Genomic DNA, 22,788 nt, shown 5'->3' with positions numbered 1-22,788 from the left:
CTTAGTTTTCATTATTATTAATTTTCCAATGGAGTGTGGCATTTTAAAGTCATTTTATTCAAATCTGAAATTAAAATATGCATGGACACATTTAGTGCTGAACATAAATGTCTTACCTTATACAGGTTAGGGTAGTATATGTTTCTCTATTTGTAATGACTTTAGCTATAATTAGGTGCTTTTGGAAGTAATGCAAAATTGTAACAGGTAATGTAACATTATGGAACCAAATAAGTTGTGATAAAATGTCAGGCTAATATATATGCTAATATAAAACTTTTTGAAAGTAATTATTCTAGCACTGCTTGTGTACTTACACTTTATTACTGAAAATTATTTTTACTTGTCTAAGCCTAAAAAGAGCTACAGTTGCGATTCCAGTTATCATGTTTATCTTATCAAAAAATGAATAATTCCAGAATAATTCTGTCCACTGCATTGGCTCCTTTTTATTATTATATAGAAAATGAACTGCAATATTTCAGTTAATATTAACATTTTCTTTACCTCTGATTACAAGTTTTTAATTATTTGTATTGACAAAGCTTCCTGGAATATCCATCTTTGCAACCCAGCTAAATAGGCACATGTTAAGTAAAGCCTAAAGTTAATCCCACCATAACCCCTTCATAGTGACTGCTGAGAATATCTCATATGCCTGGTGAATAATAAAATAGATCAGGAAAATAAACTCTGTGTGAAATGTCACAGAGAACTTGTGTTAAGGAGGGAGACACAGAGCCTGAGGTCTGAGTGATTCACTTACTGCTGCATGAAGAGAGATTATGTAGTCACTCAACATGGTGAATAGTGTTATTCTCTTCTGCTGTTCATCTTTCTCTCACTCTCTGTCTGTCTGTCTGTCTGTCTCTCTTTCTGCTTCTCTTCTCTCTCTCTCTCTCTCTCTCTCTCTCTCTCTCTCTCTCTCTCTCTCTCTCTCTCTCTCTCTCTCGCTCTCTCTCTCTCTCCCTGTCTGTCTTTCCAATATCTCTCTATCTTTCTCTGGCTTGCTGACCTGGAGATGGGAATCAGAGATGTGTCTGGCAGTGGAAAAATATGAACAGTACACATTTGTCAGTAAAATAAACTCAGAGGGGCAGTAAAATTGCAGAATGCATGCCACTCACTATGAGAAGCTTCAGTTAGGTTCAAAGCACATCATTATTCTCCTTGCCTGGTGATTATGGTTTGACATTTTTACTCACGCAAACTTGGAGATATGTATTCTGCCCTGTTCGATGGTGAAGGTAGCAGGCAAGGGTGCAATTATCACTTCAGCAATGGCTTACTGAAGCATTTAACCTTTCCTTTTTTCAGTGATGTAATTTTGACTCAGAAATAATATGCCTGAAAATGAAACAACAGTTTGTGATGAGAGTGTGATAAAAGAGATGAGAATAAAATGACAGGATGACTATGAAATACATATAGTGTGATAAAGTGCTTTTTATGGGCATGCAGGAGACTTGAAAGAGATGAAAGAGCATGCATTTAATCCCAGATAAGGTCTATCTATGGTGGCTACAAGATAAAGATATTGCAATTATTATTATTACCATTATATATATATATATATATATATATATATATATATATATATATATATATATGAGAGAGAGAGAGAGAGAGAGAGAGAGAGAGAGAGAGAGAGAGAGAGAGGACATCCTGTTTCTCTGGAAACCTTGTGAACTTTGCTACAGTAATTCAATATAATGAAAGAGTTCCCTGCTGTATGTATTGCATGTTGTACTCTTTTGCAGTTATGCTGGTCATAGACTTGCCCTCTATGTAGATGTTTCATTAGATTAAATTATGCTGTTTATTGTTCTCATTCTTGGATTCTCTGCAGATCAATTTGACATTTAAGGAAAATTGATCTGCAAAAATATAAAAATAATTAATAAAAATAATTCACTTCATACAGTCCTCAGACTTTATATGAGTACCTAGGCTTACACATACATATGAGGATGTGGAAGATTTGTTTACAAGAGCCACTTTTATTGTTGTTTTTTTCATTCTATAATACACCTAGATAAAAACACTATTAAAATTATTGTATTAGAAAGTAAAATATAAATACATTTACAAAGGTTAAACATGTTTTGTTTTAGTATGGGATTCTGTAAAAGCTGTATAGATATAGTAGTAACCTCAACAAAAGGATTTTTTGTGTGCTCTAATACTAACATTCATGCTTTTAAAGTGCAGATAATGATAATTGATGGATTGTTGCATTGTTTTATACATTATAATACTCTCTTATTTAGAGGCTTTCAGAAGACATAGAATTTCATGTACACAGCTGTTCTAGTATACACAGTGACTATTAAACTATACAAGAACCTGTCACTTTTTTCCTTTTAAACAGCAGATGGCAGAATACTTATATAGGAAATAGACAAGTGCTTGTTGAGAAATTAATGTTTGCCTTTTAGCAATACTACATATGTAACAGTAAACATGAGAAGCTGGATGAGATGTGTGATGAATTTTAGTTTTTATCATTGATCTCTAGTTTATACTGAATATTAGCTATACATGGAGAGCATGCTTTGATAGTGTCTTACAGATTATATGACAAATTGTTTTGATTACCTCTGATATTACAATGTATTGATTACCTCTGGTATTACATTTGATATATTGGAACATTTCCAAATGTTTGCTGTAGGGCTTGTATTTTAGTTTCAATTCATTGCCATGCAATTTTTTTTAAAAATATAAATTACTGCAGCTCTGTCCAATACTGATGTTTTGTCTATTAGTGTCATTGACTGATTTTACCACAAACTTTATTTATTGCCTGAGTATAATTTTATCTACATTCGGAATATTTTCATACCATAATTGAGGTGTGAGTGCACTGTGGATGCACTCAAATGGTACTGGAGGTATTGCATTTATGAAACCTGTAATTGGACAAAGTTTCCAGCATTGCATTGGTCTGCCTAAAATGCAAGGTTCCATTTAATTTAGGAGATCCAAAGACCTGGAACAATACTGTCTCCTATCAACTATTCCATTATAATCTGTAAGACAAAACCAGGACATTATGTAAATGTTGTTCCTATTTATTAAACTTGCATTTTTGCATTTTAAAGAGTTTCATTCCATGTTTAAATGTAAATGTAACCTACATATCTCTGAATACATCTCTGCTTATTTAGAATTATAGATCAGAAAAAGCTTGAAAAAAGTCTTGGGCATCTTCTGTCCTTTGGGTCTAAAAGCAGTGAATGTTCTGTACAGATGCTGCAGATATGTGCATAGAGGAATACCTACTTATTTTCAAAAGCAGTCATGAAGCAAAAACCAAACATCAAACAGTGCTTTTGTACCATGTGAAAGAACAAAAACAATTATGTATAAAGACAGACACTGCTCTACTATACCTACTGCTTACTTTCATATTTTATATAGCACAGTACATTATACATGAACAGCTTATTCATGATGTATGCACAACAGTGGTATAGATATTTTCTACACACCCACAAATAGGCTTTTTGTTATATGTTCTTTCTCTTGCAGCAGATCTGAAAATGCACAGGCCTTAGCTGATGCATCTCTATCTACTGGTGATATTGACACATTTGGACACTTGGGTGAGCTCTGTCATACATGCCCTTCTGCATTCTCTCCATCACTTATGTCTGCAGAGAGGAGAATAAACAACAAGCACCAATTACACAAATCAGTACTAACAGTTTGGACACCCTTGCATTACTTAAAGTAATGATTTAAAAAATACATGTTTTTCATTGTTTGATTTCTTTGCTGAAGCATAACTCTAGTGAGAAAAACAAAGAAGCAACAACTTGTATTGCTCTTGATTACCCAACCCTATATATACATCCCTCATTTTTTTGTTGAAGAAGAAAAAGTGATACTACCATATAATAAATAGATCTCTAGGAATAAATGGACAACTAAGGTATGTTTCTTTTTGAGGTATTTGATGCACTTCTTTGCAGGGTTTTTTCACTTCAGAGAGCAATAAGCAATTGCAGCTAAACATGGTTCTGACTGAAGCTATGTCTTCAAGCTATGTCTTTAAGAAGCTCAGTTATGGGATCACCACCATAATTAGTGAATTTGCCTTTCTTTCTTCATTTTTCAATATAAAATATATAAAAATAAACAACAACAACAACAAAAAACCTTCACCAGTGACAGTAGAGCACCCACCCTCCTGATCACCCTCTCACCAACTCAAAATATATCTCGCATCCACACTTTCACTAATCCAATCTCCACCTCCCATTTACCCTCTCACCAACCCAACTGCCATCTCCCATCTACTCCTTAACCAACCCTACCTTCATCTTACATCTACCCTCTCACCAACTCAACTTCCACCTCTCATCCTCCCATCCCACCCATACTTCACATGCCTATCGACCCACCTTCAGAGGCATTTAATTTTCAGACTTTCCCCAAAAGATTAAATGAGCAAAAAAAAAAAAAAAAACTACCTTAGGGATCCTGGTGGACATGGAGCCCTTGAGTGTAATTCACAGGCTGTCTACTTTATTTGCTTGGTGCTTTATTAAAAGAACCCATTTGCTGTATGCCTCTAGAGAATGCAAAGGCAATCACAAAGCGGAAAAGAACCATTTTGTCATTTGGGAACCCCTTACTATGAGATATATATCAGTGGCCTGAGCCCAGGGCATTACCATGACATCCATTTCCTCTCTCTATCTTTTTCCAAGGACGTTATCTCAGCCCATGGCAGTCCAGTGGTGCCTATTACATGGCCAGGTTGCAAAGGCAGATTGAATAAACACTATAGATAGGACTAGTGGATGGCAGGACCTCTAAGGTCTAAGGTAAGCCTGCCTCTTCGTCTATATCTGGAACTATGTAGAATGACCAGTGCTTCAAGTTGTACTAACAGAATGCAGAGCAGAATGAGCTTCTAATATGATTTTGCCTCACATTCTGCATAATCTATGCACTGTGCACTGTGACCTGGATTCTAAATTATAATCTGCAAATAGATATCAATTTATTTACTCATTATAAAGACTTCTTTATCTATGTGTGACAGTTGTGAATATGATCATTGATTTGCCAGAGATGCAGCGATCAATATTTGTCATTGGGCAGAATTCTTGAATTGAAGAGATTGCCAGCCCATGAAAATTTCTAACTCTAGGGAGGGCACTGCAGATCTCAGAAACTCTAGTCACTAGTCAAGGAGCTCAGTAACAATACTATGGGTAGACTTAGAAAAACTCTACCAGGTCATGTGCTAAAGCATTAGTTTGGTGCCCCATAATGGAGTTTCTCCTAGCATCATCAGCCTATACATATACATATGTTATGGTTCATGACATAATACACATTGTATCATCACCATCCTGAGTTGCTGTGAAGCCTTATAAAAAGGCTCTCTCGGTGTCTAAGATTAGCAAAGACCCTTCTTGCAATATAAACACAGTAACCAAGACTCCAAAGAGTCAGTCAGATCTGGGACTGACTCACCTGGGAGCCTACAAGCGTTTCAGCATTTTAAACTGAACAGCAGATCAATTTAAGTAGCTCATTTTAAATTAGAATTTTTTCTCTTTTGTTGATTTATCTATGTCATTTTTTCCTTACATTTATATGTATGTATAGTCTTGATAAAGCAGTGTGATTTTCATGCTGTGGGAACCAACACTCCTGCACCCTGAAGTGAAGGAACAGGAATTACGTTTTTCAGGGTCATCTTTCCACGCATTCAGGTCCAATGATGGTAGACTGCTGCATAAAAGGAAGTCTTTAGGGTAAGTTCCCACAGTGAACGGATCAAGGGGTACCTCCACCACCCCGCTGTTGTCACAGATGACATGAGACAGGGAGTGTTTCTGCAGCTCCTGTTTCTGGAGTGCCGAGAACACGCCTGGCCTTTCCCACCAGAATCTGAAACAGATTTTGACTGGCATATCATTAGTCTGATAGCCGAGATGTATTATAGAGTTAAATTGAGAGAGTATATTTATGGAGTATAAATTGAATTGTAGGTCTCTATATTTTAATATGTAGAGAAATGTACCCTTCTCTATAGTTAGGAAATTTATCATTTGTATTGATTTGTAAAGCTTGGCAGTTGGAAAGATTTTTATTTGACAAAGCCTCTGGCTTGAAAATACAGTTCACTGTTTACAATTACAATGGCTTAAGCATTTTACCTGTCACCTTCTCTGATCATCTTCATCTGTTTTCCAATCAAGCACGCAAACAGTGGGCCTGTCCTAGCACCAGGCTGCAAGGTCTCCACCAACCCTGCCAGCCACACATCAATATTGCTGGGATGCCCATATAAATCCATTATCTTTTCAACCAGATCTCCGTCATGTACCACTCCCTTCAGATCTGCTTTGCTTTCCACTCGGTCATATCCACAAAACACCCTCCAGTCATTGTAGCCTGAAATGCAATTGACAGAGGTGATATTAAAGGCACACACACTGAAAAAAACAAAAACAACCCAGATGGCTTAAAATGTTGCTTGAAGTACAGCTCTACTCTCAATATAATATATCTTGCAGCATTTGAATTGTATTTGAATGTAGCATAAGAAGAGCATTGACCTGGAAGGCCATGATCTCGTCCTCTCTGCAGGTTTAGGGCAGCCAGGTCCAGAGCCTCTGGGATGGTGAGCACTACAAGTTTCTCTGTCAGTTCCTCAGTCATCAAGTGATGTTGGTTCTGCCTGACAGCTGGGCTGCCTAGAAGACCTCGCAGTACTGGATCTAATCCCCCTGTGGAGTGTAAACCCAAACCAGCAATCAGTGTTTAAGAACTTTAAATTATCTTATGTATGTATCATTAAATAACATACAGTTAAAGTAAAGCAGCAGTTAAGATACAGTTTAGCTACAGTTAGTCTACAGTTTAACTACGGAATTTGCAGCAATGTATTCTGTACATCTAAAGTTTGAATGCTTTTAAAATGCTTTAATGCTTTAAAGTTGATCCATGTCAACCTGATGAATATAACGTATATATAGTTTTTTTTTTAATTGCTGCTGATAGTTACTTTAATCTTTGTTGCTGCTATTAGCTGTAATTTTATGAGTTTGTGCTTCTTAAGAACTTGATGTTCATGCAAATCATGCACTGATCAAAAGAAATATTAGCATGCCATAGACAAATTGCAGAGATACATAAAGTGTGTTCATCAATCCACAGTAAGACAATCTGCTTGTAAATACATATAATATGTTTATATTCATTTATATAAATTAGATATAAACATATATCCTCAGTAAGACAAACTGTATATAAACATAATAAATTCTGTACTGCGGTTACTCTTCCAAATAGATCACACTAAGAGCCCAGAAGGAAACACGGACAGATATGAAAAGCAACCCAATGGTAACAGCAGAGGACCTACAGAAATCTCCCAAACATGCTTACAACTTAGTGAAAGCAGCATTATGTTGGCAGAGATACAAATGAACAATACATTCAAAATTAAATCAAAACATTATATATAAAAATATCATGTAATTCTCTAAACATTTTCAGGAATAATGAGACCTCAAATTAATTGAGATGCTGTAGCATTACCTGAAAAGAGCTGTTTATGCAAGAAACTGTAGAAATCATAATCAATAAAGCATGTTTTATTAGGAGGAATTATCTAAAATTGTTCCTAACAACTAGCAGAGGTTTTTGCAGCCACAGGACATTCTATAATTGAAAATACAGGTTTTTTTCTCAGCCTGAACTATGAATGTTTAAATCTCTTCAGACTAGTAATTGTACGATTGTGTGTTAATAGCATAATTAGTGAAATCAGACTGTGATGTTTGTCTCATGTTGACACTTAGTTGAAGATGAGGCTACATTTTTATAATTATTAATACAGAAATCCAGGTATTTCCAAAAAAGGTTACACCAGTTTTCTTACAATTTGCACAAATTACTGGTTGTTATTTTGCTGTAAAAAGGAGAACCAGAGATTAATATCACAACAAACTAAACAAAAAATAAAAAGTTCATTTATTTTATATACTAAATGGCCACTTTATTAGCGACACCTGCCCCTTCATGATTGGAGCTTCCCTTTATGGAAATGGTAATCAGTGCTAGACAAGCTGGGACCAGTATTTAAAAAACTGACTTTGTAGGGTTTTGTAGTCAAGCAAATTGCAGTGGAATACAATGCTGGTATGAATGTACAACTCATCATTCCTTAGCATGGATGGGTTGTAACAACAGACAACCAGTTCGAGTGCCATTGTTGTCTAAGGAAAAAAGAAAGGTTAGACTCCAGTGGGCAAAAGTGGGCAAAAATTAGATCAGTGAGCAGTGGAAAAATATTGCCTGTTCAGAGGAATCCAAATTGCTTTTGCACCATGGAAGGGTTAGTATTTGGATCAAGCAACATGAATTGATAAGCCACTCCTGTCAGGTGTTAACAGTGCAGGATGGTGGAGTAATGGTATTTGGGATGTTTTCTTGGAAAACCCTAGATCCACGGATACCTGTAGATCGCAATTTGGACAGTCGGGCTTACCAAAACATTGAGGCTGACCAAGCTCATCCCTTCAGGACAGTGGACCAAGCCACAGGGGTTGTATACTCATATTTTGGTTCCAGGAACATGACAGCAAGTTTTCCTTGCTTCCATGGCCGTCACAGTCAGAGCATATAAGTACCTCCATCTAATTTGTTGCAACTGCAAAAAGCTATGGGCCAAGATTCCTGCAGACTGATTTCAACACCTAGAGGAGGTGTATGCCATAAATAATTCCTGTGGTTCTGAAGGCCAAAGGAGATGTACCCTGCTACTAGATGGGTGTCTCTAATACAGTGGCCATGGCAAGTGTGGAAATGTATATCAGACCTTTCATTTAGGAATATGAGCACTTTTAATAATTAATTTTTGAGAAATGTGCAAGAGGAAAAAATAAAATCATACAGTGCCTTCTCTAATGAATCTGCTAGGACCTGTGGGACTCTGATGCAAATAAGCAATCTCAGTTTAAAATTGGCATATTTCATATTTTTGCTCTACGATATTTCTGAAAATCATATACTGAAAGATCTGCCTTCCAAAGCAAGGTCAAGTGAGACATCTGTACCTTCTCTGATGATCCTCCATGGACTGAAGAAAGTCTGATGCAAATGTAATGAGGAAAAGTGCTCGTGCTCCTGGTAGCTCTCATTCAGTCTTCTCATTTGTTCTGAAACGGTGGCATGGCCAAAGCGGAAGGCTGCTGTGGCAAACACATTGGAGACTGATGGATCTACAGACTCATCATATCCCTCATATGGCCCAATGATGCGATTGAATGCTTCTTCTCCAAGGAGTTTTGGAATATAGTCCCTCATGGTTATGATCTGTAATGAGGACAAATGTATCCTTATGCTTGCACAACCTTTGATAATATATCACATCTGAGGTATATTAAAAATATCTGGAGAAAAAAAAATCCCTAAAGTGCCATTACACATAGATAAGATCCAAGCTGCCCTTGACTTAAAATATAGAAGATATGTCAAATGATAGCCTGAAATGCCAGACATTGCAGTAATACATTTCATTAACTCAAAGAGAGCTTCACTCACTAAAACATAAGGCTTTGCTAACAAGGATACTGTACATATTCTCAGCTAAATATGTCCAAGGTGGCAATTCTGGGACAGAATTGGCAGATAAGATTTTATGGTTCTTTCCTCTGTGATATGCCTCAGAACTTCTGCTGGCTGCAGATGTTTGGAGTTTCAGTAGACTCATTCTCCCTGGCACATCTCTGTCTGACTCAAGTTTTCTGTCTACTTAGTAGCAGAGAGCAGGGATGTGTATATCAAAACTCACTGTCCATGAAGCTGTAACGTAACTGCCGCACAACCAGAGAGTGGAAACGTTTTTATTGGTTTTGTGAAGTCAGACCCTCTGGGACATTGTTAAAACACTGCATTCTGCCTGATGTATTCCATCTACTTCTCTCTTGTAACACTTCAGAGTCACTTTCTCTGCCACTTTAATTTAAGGGGCCTGGGTTATATTCAACCTTACAGGTCCTTTTGTGAGTGATGAAATGTTTCTTTGATCCAGCAGAAACTGCTTGGTGCACAGAGAGGACATGTTTTAGCTTTGTGGAACGGGGCCTTTAATCTCTACATTTTGCCTCTGCCCAGTGTAGTAAATCAACTTTGCACTCCTGAACATTAGCCCAAATGGAACAACACAGCCACACGGGAAATTGCTCCTATATCCATCAAGCAAATGATTTAGGTAAATTTAAGGTAATTAGTTTGCATTATTAAACTAATTGTACAGTAATTAGTTTTCCAGCTATAATTAATACCACAGTTAATAACATACAGTTAATAATAATAATACAGTTGATAATATAAATCAATCAGCACTGTGACAACATATAACTATTATATTTTACTGTCAGGATGGCTTGAAGTGCTCATCTATCTCGCTATCCTTAGGTGTGTTTGAAGATGTAGAACAAAAAACTCCACTAACCTTCCCTCCTACACTATCCCTAGGCTAGCCAGGTGTCTAACAAAATCTTCTACATCCTTATTCTACATCCTTGTAGGTGCTTTGGTAAAATGCTTTGAATAAATGAGTTTTTGCTTCAAAGCATGATATGTTTTTAAAGATGGAAATTCTTAATTGGACACTTCAGACAAGAGGAAAGTGTTGCACCATATGGGAATGCATACACTGATGCACAGTTTGTGGGAGGACTGCTCTGTGGCATATAATTCATCTCATCAGGACATTTTACATTCACTGTTGCAATGATAAATATGTACAATGTTTTAAAGATTAAAATCAACTGCTAAGATGTTTGCAGATGTTCAGAAGATTTGGATCCATTTGTAGGTGTTACATAATTTGTGCCATATCCTGTTTACATTTTATTTACCTTTCTTCTGCGGCATGTGCATTTCACTATTTAGAAGAATACGAAACAGATATGCACAACTGCATCATTAGCAATCAAACACTGGAGGTCAAGTTTGTGAAGCATAAGTAATTCATGGAATATATTTTACATAAATTAGCTTGAAATTCCCTTACAGTCATTGTTCATCCTTCAGCAATGAGAACTTTAATTTAATTACACCCCATGGCACTTTCTCTTTAGGAGAAAGTCCTTACTTGGTTAATGTAAAAAAAAAAATTATATATATATATATATATATATATATATATATATATATATATATATATATATATATATATATATATATTTATATAAACATCTTATATTCTTTATAATAATAAACATCAAGTTTTGTGGTGATTTCAATTAGCCCAGGAATGTCAGATTTTCCCAGATATGTTGTACAAATAGGATATCTCTCCCACCGCATGATGTGAGTGGCATGATACAGAAATGAGAGACTCTCTCTGATCTCTCTAGTTGTCTTGACTATTTAACACGGGTTAAAATAGCTTGTACCTGGTGCAAAGCTCCAACAATCTTGCGTGTCTCCTGGTAGGTTGTCTCTGGGCTCCAGTGCCTGTTCAGCTGCTTCAGGTGTCTGGCGATGCGATTGTGCTCCCTCATCCACAGTGTGTGTAGAGCAGTCAGGGGCAGAACCTCATTTACCCTGCTATCTCCAGCCACAAAACACTCCACCCTTTGCCTAGGCCCAGTACCAGGCTCCTGAAAGCATGCAGATGGTGTGTTCCTTACAAAAGGCAAGTATGGATGACCACCATGGTCTGTGTATTTACTGTTAACTGCTAGTAGGCCCTCAGAGCTTGAGAGGTCCCTGAGAGTGTTTTGCAAGAGTGCAGAGTGTCCATAGACAGTGGACGCATCTAGGTAGGAGGTGATTGAATTCATCTGCTGTCTCTGAAGCATCTGTTGTGACTGCAGAGTGTGTGCAAGACCATTGAGGCAGGCTGGCAAGGAGCGGAAAAATGGGAGACAGCTCTTATTTCCAAACAGTTTATCATTTAGTGATATCTGTGAGACACACAAACACAGGGAGAGAAGGACAGAGAGAGAGAGAGAGAGAGAGAGAGAGAGAGAGAGAGAGAGAGAGAGAGAGAGAGAGAGAGAGAGGACATTGGGTTATAATGCATTCAAAGACAAATGTCTTAATTTGTGTTTGCTCTCCTAACCTTTACCAGCCTGCTTTTTATACTTTTTTATGCAACAATTCTTATAATTTTACTCATTAGACACATGCTAGCATGGTAAACCATGTATTATATAATGCTCTTTACATCATATTCTATACTACTCTTATAGCATGAGATCAATTTAAATTGATGTACCTCTGAACCAACAAACAGAAACTTTCCAAATGTGAGAGGAGCTTAGTGAAGCAGTTTGATACCAGATTGTTCTCCTGAGTGCTGATAAACTACCCTAGCATTAAATTCGTCATGGTAGAAGGCTCAGATTTTTGGACTCAGCTCTATGTTCTAATGAACAGCACAGTAGTGTTCCTGCACATCGCATCAAGCTGACAGTTTATCATTGCCTCACCACCTTAATCTTGATTTTTAGAAAGCCTTCTTTTTACCCTTCTAAAATGCCAAATCTCATCTGGTTTCTGAGGATTCTGCAAATGAGGCTCAAGTTGAAACTCATGGGGTTAGCATCGCTGCAGGCTAAAGGTTCACAGTTTCTGACAAGGTGGGAACTCTCAGGCCCATATTACTGGCAGGTCACATTCTTAGCAAGTGGTATATATTTTGTTTGTTGTGAAGTTGTTCTCTTGAACAGAGCTTGCATGTTCTTAAAATAGCTCTGGTGCTTGGGGCAGTTCTTAGTGCTGCAGGCTGGAATACTGAAGATGCAGTGGGTTTTGATCTCTACAGCATGCTCACAAAAATACATCTGTGGCTGTGTACAGTATGTTTCATTTGCATTTCATATAATCTAGCTTTAGATATTCTTTAATCTAGGCAAATATTTGTTCCACTTTTTGTTCCACTTTTTAATATTTATTCCATCTTCTTTGGGATGTGCCATAAATTATATGCTGTATTAAGTCTGCAGAAATGATCTTCAAATTCTGTTTGCCATTGGCTTGTCAGCTCTGAGCAGAAAGACACTTTTACATACTACTGTGTGCTTTCATATGTGCTACTCATATCACCACTTTATTATGTTTCCTCTCAGATCTCCCAGTATTGATATTTAAATGCTAGTAGAGGCGGGTGCTCAGAATGATTCCATATAAAAAAGCACTCCTTTATACGTCCATGGTTCTTGCCTGGTTCTCTCTGGGTTGGGGAAGGTGAAATTAGTTATGAAACAACCCAGCTCAGTAATAGCCTTCATATTTTTATAAACAGCTGCTGCCCTGAAGCTGTCTTACATTTCACACTAGCCAGAAAGGGACACCCCAGAGACTTACTACTTTCACTAGTGTTTGTGGTTTTGACCAAGATAAAGAAACAATGAGAGATATATGAGATATATGCTTATTAATTTCAGGCTCCTGCTGCAGGCTCTGATAGAGCCCCAACAAACCCAACACCAAAACAAACATTTAAAATCCCTGAATTGGGGGCAAATATACTCACACATATGACATTAGGAGGCTAACAATATCATAGAGAAAAAAAAAATTACTTTCTTAAAGTTTGTAGCTAAATGCTAATTAACACATTGGCATATTTCTTTATAGTAGCAGAGTTATTGGATTTGGCAAACAGGAAAAGGTCATTTAATTTAAAATATTAACAACAAAGGTAAATCACTCAACTCTGAAAATATCTTAGTCAAGCAACTTTTTCAAAATAATTGCTGGCATCTGTGTGTGGCCTGTGGGAGACTTTTACCTGAATGGGGAAGCAAGGACTGGAATTTTCACACACATTGAGGCAGTCGGTTCCCTCCAGAAACGTAGCTTTACTGCTGCTCTGAGGAGTGAAGGAGATGTCATGGTCTATGTACTGACCCCAGTCCACCAGCAACTGGGAATATGCTTCATCTTCCATGCGGTACTGGCTGGAGCTTTGCATAATTTCCTTGCTGACTTTCTGAACCTTAAAATATAGGATTGGCATGATGTTCAAAGTAGAGAATAATGTGATTAATGTCTTCAGACTTTATTTCACTAGATTCATTCCTGTGTCTGCATGCATCTAAAGAAGCCGCTGTAATCAGAAGGTCTACCGTAGTTAACAGCATTAAGGCAAAATCCCAAATTTGTTAACTGCTGTGCAAGTTACGAAGTTGAATGTATTCCCCTTTTAGTCTTCTTTTTCTGGTTAAACTTTTATTTGAAAAACACTTTTCCTGTAAATGTACAATGTGATCAAAGCGTTTATGAAGGCGCCCTTGTGCTGTCACTACAGATTGTGAGCCATAGGAAGCAGCATGTTTGTCCTTGCATTTATCACAATGAAATGTTTCAGTTCATCCTCATTAAAAAACTACTATTCAGTCAGGAGAGCAAGCGTGATGGTGATGTTCTGTGTGTGTGTAGCGAGAAACTAAAGGTCTGCATATCTCAAACATGTGCATGGAGCCGGAGAACAGAGCATGGCAGGAAAAGGGCAGCATGTGGCAGCTCAAATTATCCATAGTGAGTATTAGCCAGAATGATGAATTCCCACTGTGGATAATTCCAACTGTGTGCAGTACCTTGCTCACTTAGTCAACTCTTCCAGACTTGCACATGACAGAGTTGTTTTTATTGTGTCCAAAACTAACACAAATCTGTGTATATCTGAATATTCTGTTTGTGCCATTTTCTTTTTTACATTTTACATGACAACACAGATTTTGTTCAAACTCACAAATGTTATGAATTTTTTCCATCTCTTAAGAACACCTTATATTAGCTCACTTGATTTGTTTCTCTATGCACTTGCACTTTACAAAAAAGATACTGCTGGAAACAAAGACTGCTGCTCGTAACAATCTCAGAGGAGCTTAGTGAAGCAGTCTACGGCCAAACTGTTCTCCCGAGGGCTGACAAAATGCTCTAAAATCAAGTTTTTAGCTCTCAGTAGCAGAATATTACTCTACTGCATATTGACTTACATTCTGATATATAATATTTGTTTTATTCTTAATGTAATAGCTATCAGTTTCTTGTAACTGTTGTATTAAATAAAGGTACCCTCTGTATCTTACTGGGGGAAGTTGGAATCCACTATAGTATTGTCCAGTGTTCCAGCCCTTTGGTTGGCTTTCTCCGTCCTCATATTCTGCTGGGAGCCATCTGGACAAAGCGCTGTTGGCTGCTCCCCACAGAGGGCTATTTCTGAATAAGAAAGTGTATATGTTGTAGCTGAAATGTTTCATGGAGCATTGTATGTTTTGAGGACTATCAAGAAAGTGTAACTACAAAATCTGAAGTGAGAAGATACATGTTTTCAGTGAGCTTATCACTCTTCACAAGCTTATCTAGTTCACAAAATAATTGTAGATATGCGCAGAGTGGTATAGCATAGACACAATTAGAAGTAAAAGTTAAAGATTTTTCAATAATTACATATAGAGAGGACTGTTTTTACAAAAATGTACAATTAAGGTCTTGATGTAAAGCAGTAATTAATCTGTAGCTCTAACCCTCTTTTGAGAGCAATCTCATTATAAAGTATAGCAATTGTAATAATTGTAGTAATAAACTAGTAAGGCAAAGTTTGTGAATGAACTTTGCTAGCTTCACAAAGCATATAAAAATGAATAAAATGCTGATTGGCTATTTTAACCTTGATAACCCAATAAAAACTGTGAAATTGTTACAATGGTTTTTAAACTTAAAATGTAATCCTGAAATATTATTGAAATCCTTATTTGGCTGTGGGGTTAAATGTGTGTTAAAGGGTAGTTGACTGGGGTATGTAGGGCTGGGGGGCTATTTAGTTATTGGGACTGAGGTCTATTTGGCTCTGAGAATTTATCTTGGGGGTAATTTACTGTGGGGTAGTTGACCATAAAGCTAAATAACTCCTTAACCACAACTATCCTAACTAAATAATCCCTTAGCCTTAATTACTCAAAAGCCCATCAACCACAACTACCCCATTAGCTAAATTGCCCTCAACAGCTACACCTATAGCTAAATACTAAAACTGCTAAATAGCCCTTCAGCCTGAACTACCCCACAGCCCATTATTCCTAATCCAAAATTAGTCCAACATCTAAATAAACCCTCAACATTAATTTTACGTTAACATTACTGTGAAAACGTTAATATAAGGTCAGTCAAAGAACATTTTATCGTTAGTCCCAGAATGTTATTTTAATGTTATTGTGAAAATATTAGTAGGCTATAATGTTAGTCCAAGAATGTTAGTATAACATTAGTCTGAGAATGTTATTGCAAACATATTAGCGTAATGTTAGCCCAAGAACATTGTTTTAACATAAGCCTAAAAACATTATTTTAATGTTATTGTGAAAATGCTATTTTAAAATTAGTTCAAGAACATTAGTATAACATTAGTCCAAGAACATTATTTATTGTTATTGCAACACATTAAACATAAAACATAAACATAAAAATGTTTTTAATGTCAGGCAAAGAACATTATTTTAATGTTAGTGTGAGAATGTTCTTGTAACATTTTGTGAAAATGTTAATATAATGTTAGTCTGACAACATTATTTCAATGACTGACAACATTGTTTTCAAAATTTGATGGCTATAACGTAACAATTACGAAAATTATTAAATCAATGAGTTTCTATAAGAAGATGACAGGATGAATGAATATATAGAAAGGATGGATAAACAAGTGATCAGTATGAAATGCAGTTTGGTGTTTGCAGTCAGCTGTTGAATCTTTTTACCAAGTTTTATGGCTATAGCTTGAAAAGGAAGGAAGTTATACAATCTATGGTTTCCTATGGGAGGATGGAGAGATGAATAAAAGAGGTGGATTGACAAGTGCCATCAGTATGAAGTGCAGTTTGGTGATTGGGCATAGTAGTTCAATCAGTATACTAAATTTAATTGCTCTATCTTTACAGCTGAAGGAGTTATAAAATCAATGGGTTCCTATGGGAGGATGGAGGGATGACTGAAAAGATTTAAGGGGTAGATTGATCAGTGCAGTTAGTGTAAAATTCAGTTTGGTGCTTGGTCAGCTGTTGAGTCATTTCACCAAGTTTGATGGCTATACCCTGTAAACTGTGAAAAATCAATGGATTCCTATGAGAGGATAGAGTAGTTTTAAAATTGGCAAGCAAAGAGAATGTAAAGAAAATACAGTAATGGTATAAAAGTCCTACATCATGTATGTTTGACACCTTGGTCTCTACTCCAAGTGATATAAGTCTAAAGTATAGCGATACTGGTGTTTATTTAACAGCGAGGTGAAATCAAAAATAGTAGGATTTTTGGGCTTGTGCAGATGGATCACCAGTGATTTATTATATGGTCAGTCATTATTTATTAACAGATCACCATATCCATCAAGGAAACCTAGGTGTTGTCTAGGAGGGTGGTATAGGACATTCATTAGAATTGACTATTTGCTCCTAGCCTCAATAGAAAGATATTCAAAAGTGCTGTATTCCCCAAAACATTGATGTGTAAGACATATCTTGCTTAAAAAAATCATGCTACTCCCCCACCTCTTTTATTAGCCATTGGAACACTGACTGAACAATATTGGAGGTGGGGTCGATTAAATTAGTGACATTATCACTGCTGAGCCAGGTTTCAGTCAGAAAGATAATATTCAACTCATAGTCTTCAATCATTTGCCCTATTGTAAAGGCTTTGTCAGCTAATGATCTAACATTAAGAACAGCAGCATTTAACAACCAAACAAGGAAGCATGAGGAAACAAAACCAGGAAGTAAACAAACAGTTACCATGGGAACCGCGACACCAGTGTGAGGGGAAATGTGACAGCTAGGCTTTATCATAATCAACTGTAATGTAATTAATGCTCTTGTGGATTTTACGAACATGCTACTGAACCAAGTACCATAGTAGACGCTGTTGTAGCATGCTTTCTGACATGTCAGACTTTTCGCTCCTAATGGGATGGTGTAACACAGTATTATGGGCTTCTTGGTCTGTTGTTAATGCTGGTCCACAGTGCATGATTGATGAAGTGGAGTGTAGCAGCCAAGATCCAAGGTGATTGAGGTGTACCTCAGCTCAAGTTTAAAAAGTTCACCACATTCCCAAAATATTTTAAAATTGTCTATGGAATTCACTTTGTGGTACGCACTGGCAGAGGAGAGCCATCTGTTCAAGATAAGTAGCTGACTAAAAAGTTCTCAGTTCTCTGTCTGAAAGTTGGAATCAGTCCTGAGAAAACTGCCTGAGCAGGAATAAGTTTGAGTGGATTAAAGAGGTAACTAAAGTCCTTTAATATTCCCAATTGTTGTTTGATGTCACCTAGTATACCAACTTGTACAATAATTCTCAAAGGGGTAGTTCAGTAATGCATATGGGATTCCTGCAGGATGTCACAGACCGTTGTACAGGAGAAGCAGAAAGTTTTATGGAGTACGTTTCTCTGATGATAACGTCCCCGATTAGCAGAGTAATTAGTTGTAGTAGAGCCATTGTATTTTCCTGATGCTGGCAGTTGTTCCTAACTGATTGCCAGCGAATTTGGAATTGGGAGATATTATCAAAGTGTCTTCTAGATGACTAGCATAGCATGGTTTCTTTGCCTTGGGCATTTCAGGCTGTGTGCTGGTGTGCTGAGATTAGTTTTGCTGTTGTTTTGTCCTTTCCCCCAGGCAAAGTAGGCTGTGCTCTGAGGTTTAGCAGCACTGTAGGTCTCTCAGTTTTCTTAATACTTATTAAAGGCCTTAATACCTTGTGAAGAGGGTTTTTGTCATTTTGATCGGGGCTCCTTGTTGCCCCTATTCTTCTTGCCCTCTGTGGTGGTGGTAGTTGTTGAGGGGCATTTGGCTGTGGAGGTTAATTTTCGTTGAGGGGTAATTGGCTATGGGGTAGGTGATGCTGAGGGGTCATTTAGCTGTTGGGGTAGTTATGGTTGAGGGGTTATTTAGTTGTGGGGGTAATTGTTGAGGCTGATGGGGTAGTTGTTGATTGGCCATTTTAAAGTTGATAATCCAATATTATGTTAATACTGTTAAAACATAAAATTAAATTTGGTGTGGGGGAGTTGAGTTTGAGGGGTTATTTAGCTGTTGTGGTTGCTATAGTATCCCAGGTGGTTGCTAGAGTGTTATCAAATGGTTGCAATGGTCTTGATAGGTGATTGCTATACAGTCCCAGATGATTGCTAGGTGGTTGTGATGCTGTTACTAGGTGGTTGCTTACCAGTTTCTGTGGCCCCCAGGTAGTTGCTAGGGTGGCGCTAATTGGTTGCTATACTATTGGCTGATATACTAATGTGGCTGTTATGGTCTAGATAGGCGGTTGCTATGGTATCTCAGGTGGTGGTAATGTAGTTGCTAGGTGGTTGAGTGCTTGCCATGGAGTTCCATTTGATTGATAACCAGTAACAAAACATAGTTAGTACTCTTTGTTAGTGTGTATGTGTGTATAAATGTTCTGAACATTCTTCCATTCATTTCATATACCAACCCCCCCAGCCCCACCCCCACCCCCCCGGCCAAAAAAAAAAAAGATTGCTATGCAGAAACAGGACACCAGTCAAAAAGCTGTATACAAGTACATCTTTCCTGCTCAAACCAAACATTCATAGGAATTGGTTCTGTGCTATATCTCAAACTGTGGGACTAGTTAGCATGTAATGCACAATCACTAATTATAATAAAAAGAATAGAATGTTTGCCTGGTCAAGCCAACATAATAATGAATTATATACACAAGTAATAATTACATGTGGAACATTTATTACACCTATAGAGTAATGTATATATTATACCTAAAATTTAAGGCTGATCAAATGTTTTTTTCTCTAAAGGCAGTATGCAATGCTGTCCCTAATGAACTTCACCTAAAATAACTGTAAGCCATTATGTAACATCTTGCACAGTCAGGGTTAAGTTAAGAGTTTCTCTAGGTGCACTTGGTAGGTCTGATGCAGCAATTGCACCTCACCTAGTGCCATTTGTCTGACTGTCTCCTTCCACACACACTGTGACTGCGCTTGCCCTCCACGTGCAGCACTAGCTCTGACGCATCCTATCTGTAAGGGGTCATCTTATCAACCTGGCCGGCTCCCTCGACAAAATGCCAGAGTCCAGTTAGAGAAAGCAGAGGCCTGATTAGTGTGGTTTGAAAACAGCCTGGCAGATGCACTTTGTGCTCTGCAGAGCAGCACATTATGGATAAATTATTAAGTGAGGGGCTAGCTACCTGTTATTGCACACTCCAGAGATAGTGCGGTATTTCTCCGAATAGCCTCCTCTGGGACAGCTGGCTGGATGGACGAGTGGAGGACATCCGGACAGGTTTGCTATCAGCTTCACTTCCTCCATGGAAAGGAACTCTGAAAAATGAGTTAGTTTGGCAAATTCAAATCTATTTTTTAAATTATTATTATTATTTTATTTAATGTATTTTATTTATTTATTTGTTTAGAGAAATGGTCCTTTTGAGTTTAAATAGTTTCTATTTCTGGGCACCTTTACATGTTATTTTATAAATCTTACTGCATATATTAAATCTGACATTTCACTCTTGTTGATACTGCTGCTATCACATCAGAACTGTTATCTGCACTGAGTCTAACTTTAAACATTTAAATCTTGTGCAGTCAAAATAAGTGATTATTTTTGCTCATAACAGTAATAAACAACATAACCTGCTGATCCTATTAATGTAATTAAAACAGTATCTTACCAGATGCAGAAACTGATCGTTTCTGCCTCCTGCTTGCCTTGTCCTTTAAAACTGACAAGGTCAAGTGAAAGACTTCTGCGGCCTGTGATATCAGCTCAGTTTCTACTGTAACCTGTCTAGAGAAAACAAGCATCTGCATGCAGCAAGAGTCAATCTAGTTCTTACTCTCCACAACAAAAACAGTGATGTTACAGAGGTTATTACTCAAGCAAAATAATAATAATTACTTGACATAAAAATGTATATTTTAATGACTTGTTTACCCATTTTGTGTCTGATTTAATGCATTGTTGACCATCTGAAGACTCTCTTGTACTGAGGAGATTAGCAAACTCTCTGACTTACTTATTGTTCCTGAAAAATGCAGATGAGACAATTGCAATAACACTAACATAACTGTCACATTAAGAAATCCCCCCCTGATGGGTAATAAAACGTAAAAATGGGAGGTTGATTTATGATATATAAAATGATTTAAATGTATTAACTTATTAGTTTGATTAATGTAATGTGTTCTTGTTATTGGTTTCATCATTAGTACTACTACTACTACTACTACTACTTATTATTATTATTATTGATTATTAATAGTATAATGTTATTAATTATTATAAGTAATTGATACTACTTTTGATTTAATGTTGAAATAAATCACATTTAATCTTTGCTTGTTCTACCCACAAATCAATATCCTTTCAGGCTTTGTATAAATGTTTAAAAATAAAGGCTCTCTATCATCTTGAGAACCCAGAAAGTTGATGGTGAATGTTATAATGCAGATGAATGATGTAGGAAATATTATAGCACAGACAGGTGTAAGTTTTCAGCATGGATTCTGGGCAAGCCTTGATGTCTAAGCCAGTTATTGAGCTGTTACCATGATTTTCCACTCCGTGCTCATCCTACTAATTACCAGCCCCACCCTAATAAGTTTCACCTGTTCCTTGTTTTTCTCTCCTTTTATTTAGTTTCTCCCTTGTTGTTTGTTCTCTGTTGTCCTCTTTATGTAAGTTCTAAGCTTTAGATTGTTTCTTTTAGCCTACTCATGTTTCAACTCTCTTTTGCCTGTTTCTACTCTGCTAGTCTACCTATGATATCCTGCCATACAAATAAATCTGCTATTACATCCAGCTTCATCTGCTACTACATCCAGCTTCATGCTTGTGTAACAACTGCATTTCTTGCCAACAAATACAGTTCCAAGAAAATGTTTATTAACTCTTCGGAATTATGTGGATTTCTGCATTAATGTAAAAATGTAGTGTGATTTTCAAGTAACAGACAAACACAATCTGTTTAAATTTATAACATAAATTTATATAACGGCTTGTCAATACTGAGCTGACAAATGTTTCTGAATTCTTATATTTAGTAACTGATACAACCTGTTGAACTTAGAGAAGCTGCAATAATGTCTGTCACATGCTTCCTGTAATTGCTTCTACAATGGTTAAGAGGAAATATGGACCATTCACTTTACAAAACTGCCTTAGTTCATTGATATTTCTGGGATTCCTTGAGTGTGGTGCAGTATCTTTTTTGGCCTTTCCATCCATGAATCTTCTGTTTACGCCATTCTGCTGTTGACGTACTGATATGTTTCTGGTTATTATGTAGCTGTATTATCCAACCTTTATGAAGCTTGAGGTGCCAGCAGCTACCCTGACCTTCTCCAGTATTCTTTCTTGATAAATGTTTGATTACATGGTTGCCTTGATGACACCATGCTGTCCAGGTCCTATGCTCCCTTCACATACATACTCCATTGTTCGGTTGAGATTTCGCAGTGCATTCTTTCCTCCAAACACAGTATTACTTTTTTTTCTACCAAAGAGTTCAAGAATTTTCTCTCACCTGTCCACAGAACCTTGTCAGAGAAGTATTGTAGTATTATGAAAACTTTTATTGATTTATTTGCAGAGTTGTCCATCCATAAACATTCTTTTTCATTTTTTTCATAGTGAACACTTGAACGGAGATGTTGACAAGTTCAAGAGCTTTCTGTAGACTGAAACATTCCCAAGGAGAGTTGTAACAGTTCTGAATTTCCTTCATTTGCGTACAGTTTGTCTTTTTGTGATT

At 36.9% G+C, this 22,788-nt stretch overlaps 1 protein-coding gene across 1 annotated transcript; it reads right to left on the bottom strand.

The window, feature by feature from the left end:
* Nucleotides 1-5,612: 5,612 nt before the first annotated feature.
* Nucleotides 5,613-21,753, bottom strand: tpo (thyroid peroxidase). Its single transcript, XM_081721973.1, is given in 11 exon segments — nucleotides 5,613-5,913; nucleotides 6,183-6,420; nucleotides 6,585-6,755; nucleotides 9,090-9,348; nucleotides 11,439-11,951; nucleotides 13,784-13,990; nucleotides 15,087-15,216; nucleotides 20,221-20,353; nucleotides 20,707-20,870; nucleotides 20,970-21,060; nucleotides 21,750-21,753. Coding segments are annotated over 11 exon segments (2,211 nt in total).
* Nucleotides 21,754-22,788: the final 1,035 nt, after the last annotated feature.

The sequence above is a fragment of the Electrophorus electricus genome, chromosome 10, assembly GCF_041902795.1.
Source record: "Electrophorus electricus isolate QZ-2024a chromosome 10, ASM4190279v1, whole genome shotgun sequence".
In the NCBI taxonomy this organism is placed as follows: Eukaryota; Metazoa; Chordata; class Actinopteri; order Gymnotiformes; family Gymnotidae; genus Electrophorus; species Electrophorus electricus.
This window is presented reverse-complemented; position numbering and strand designations above follow the sequence as displayed.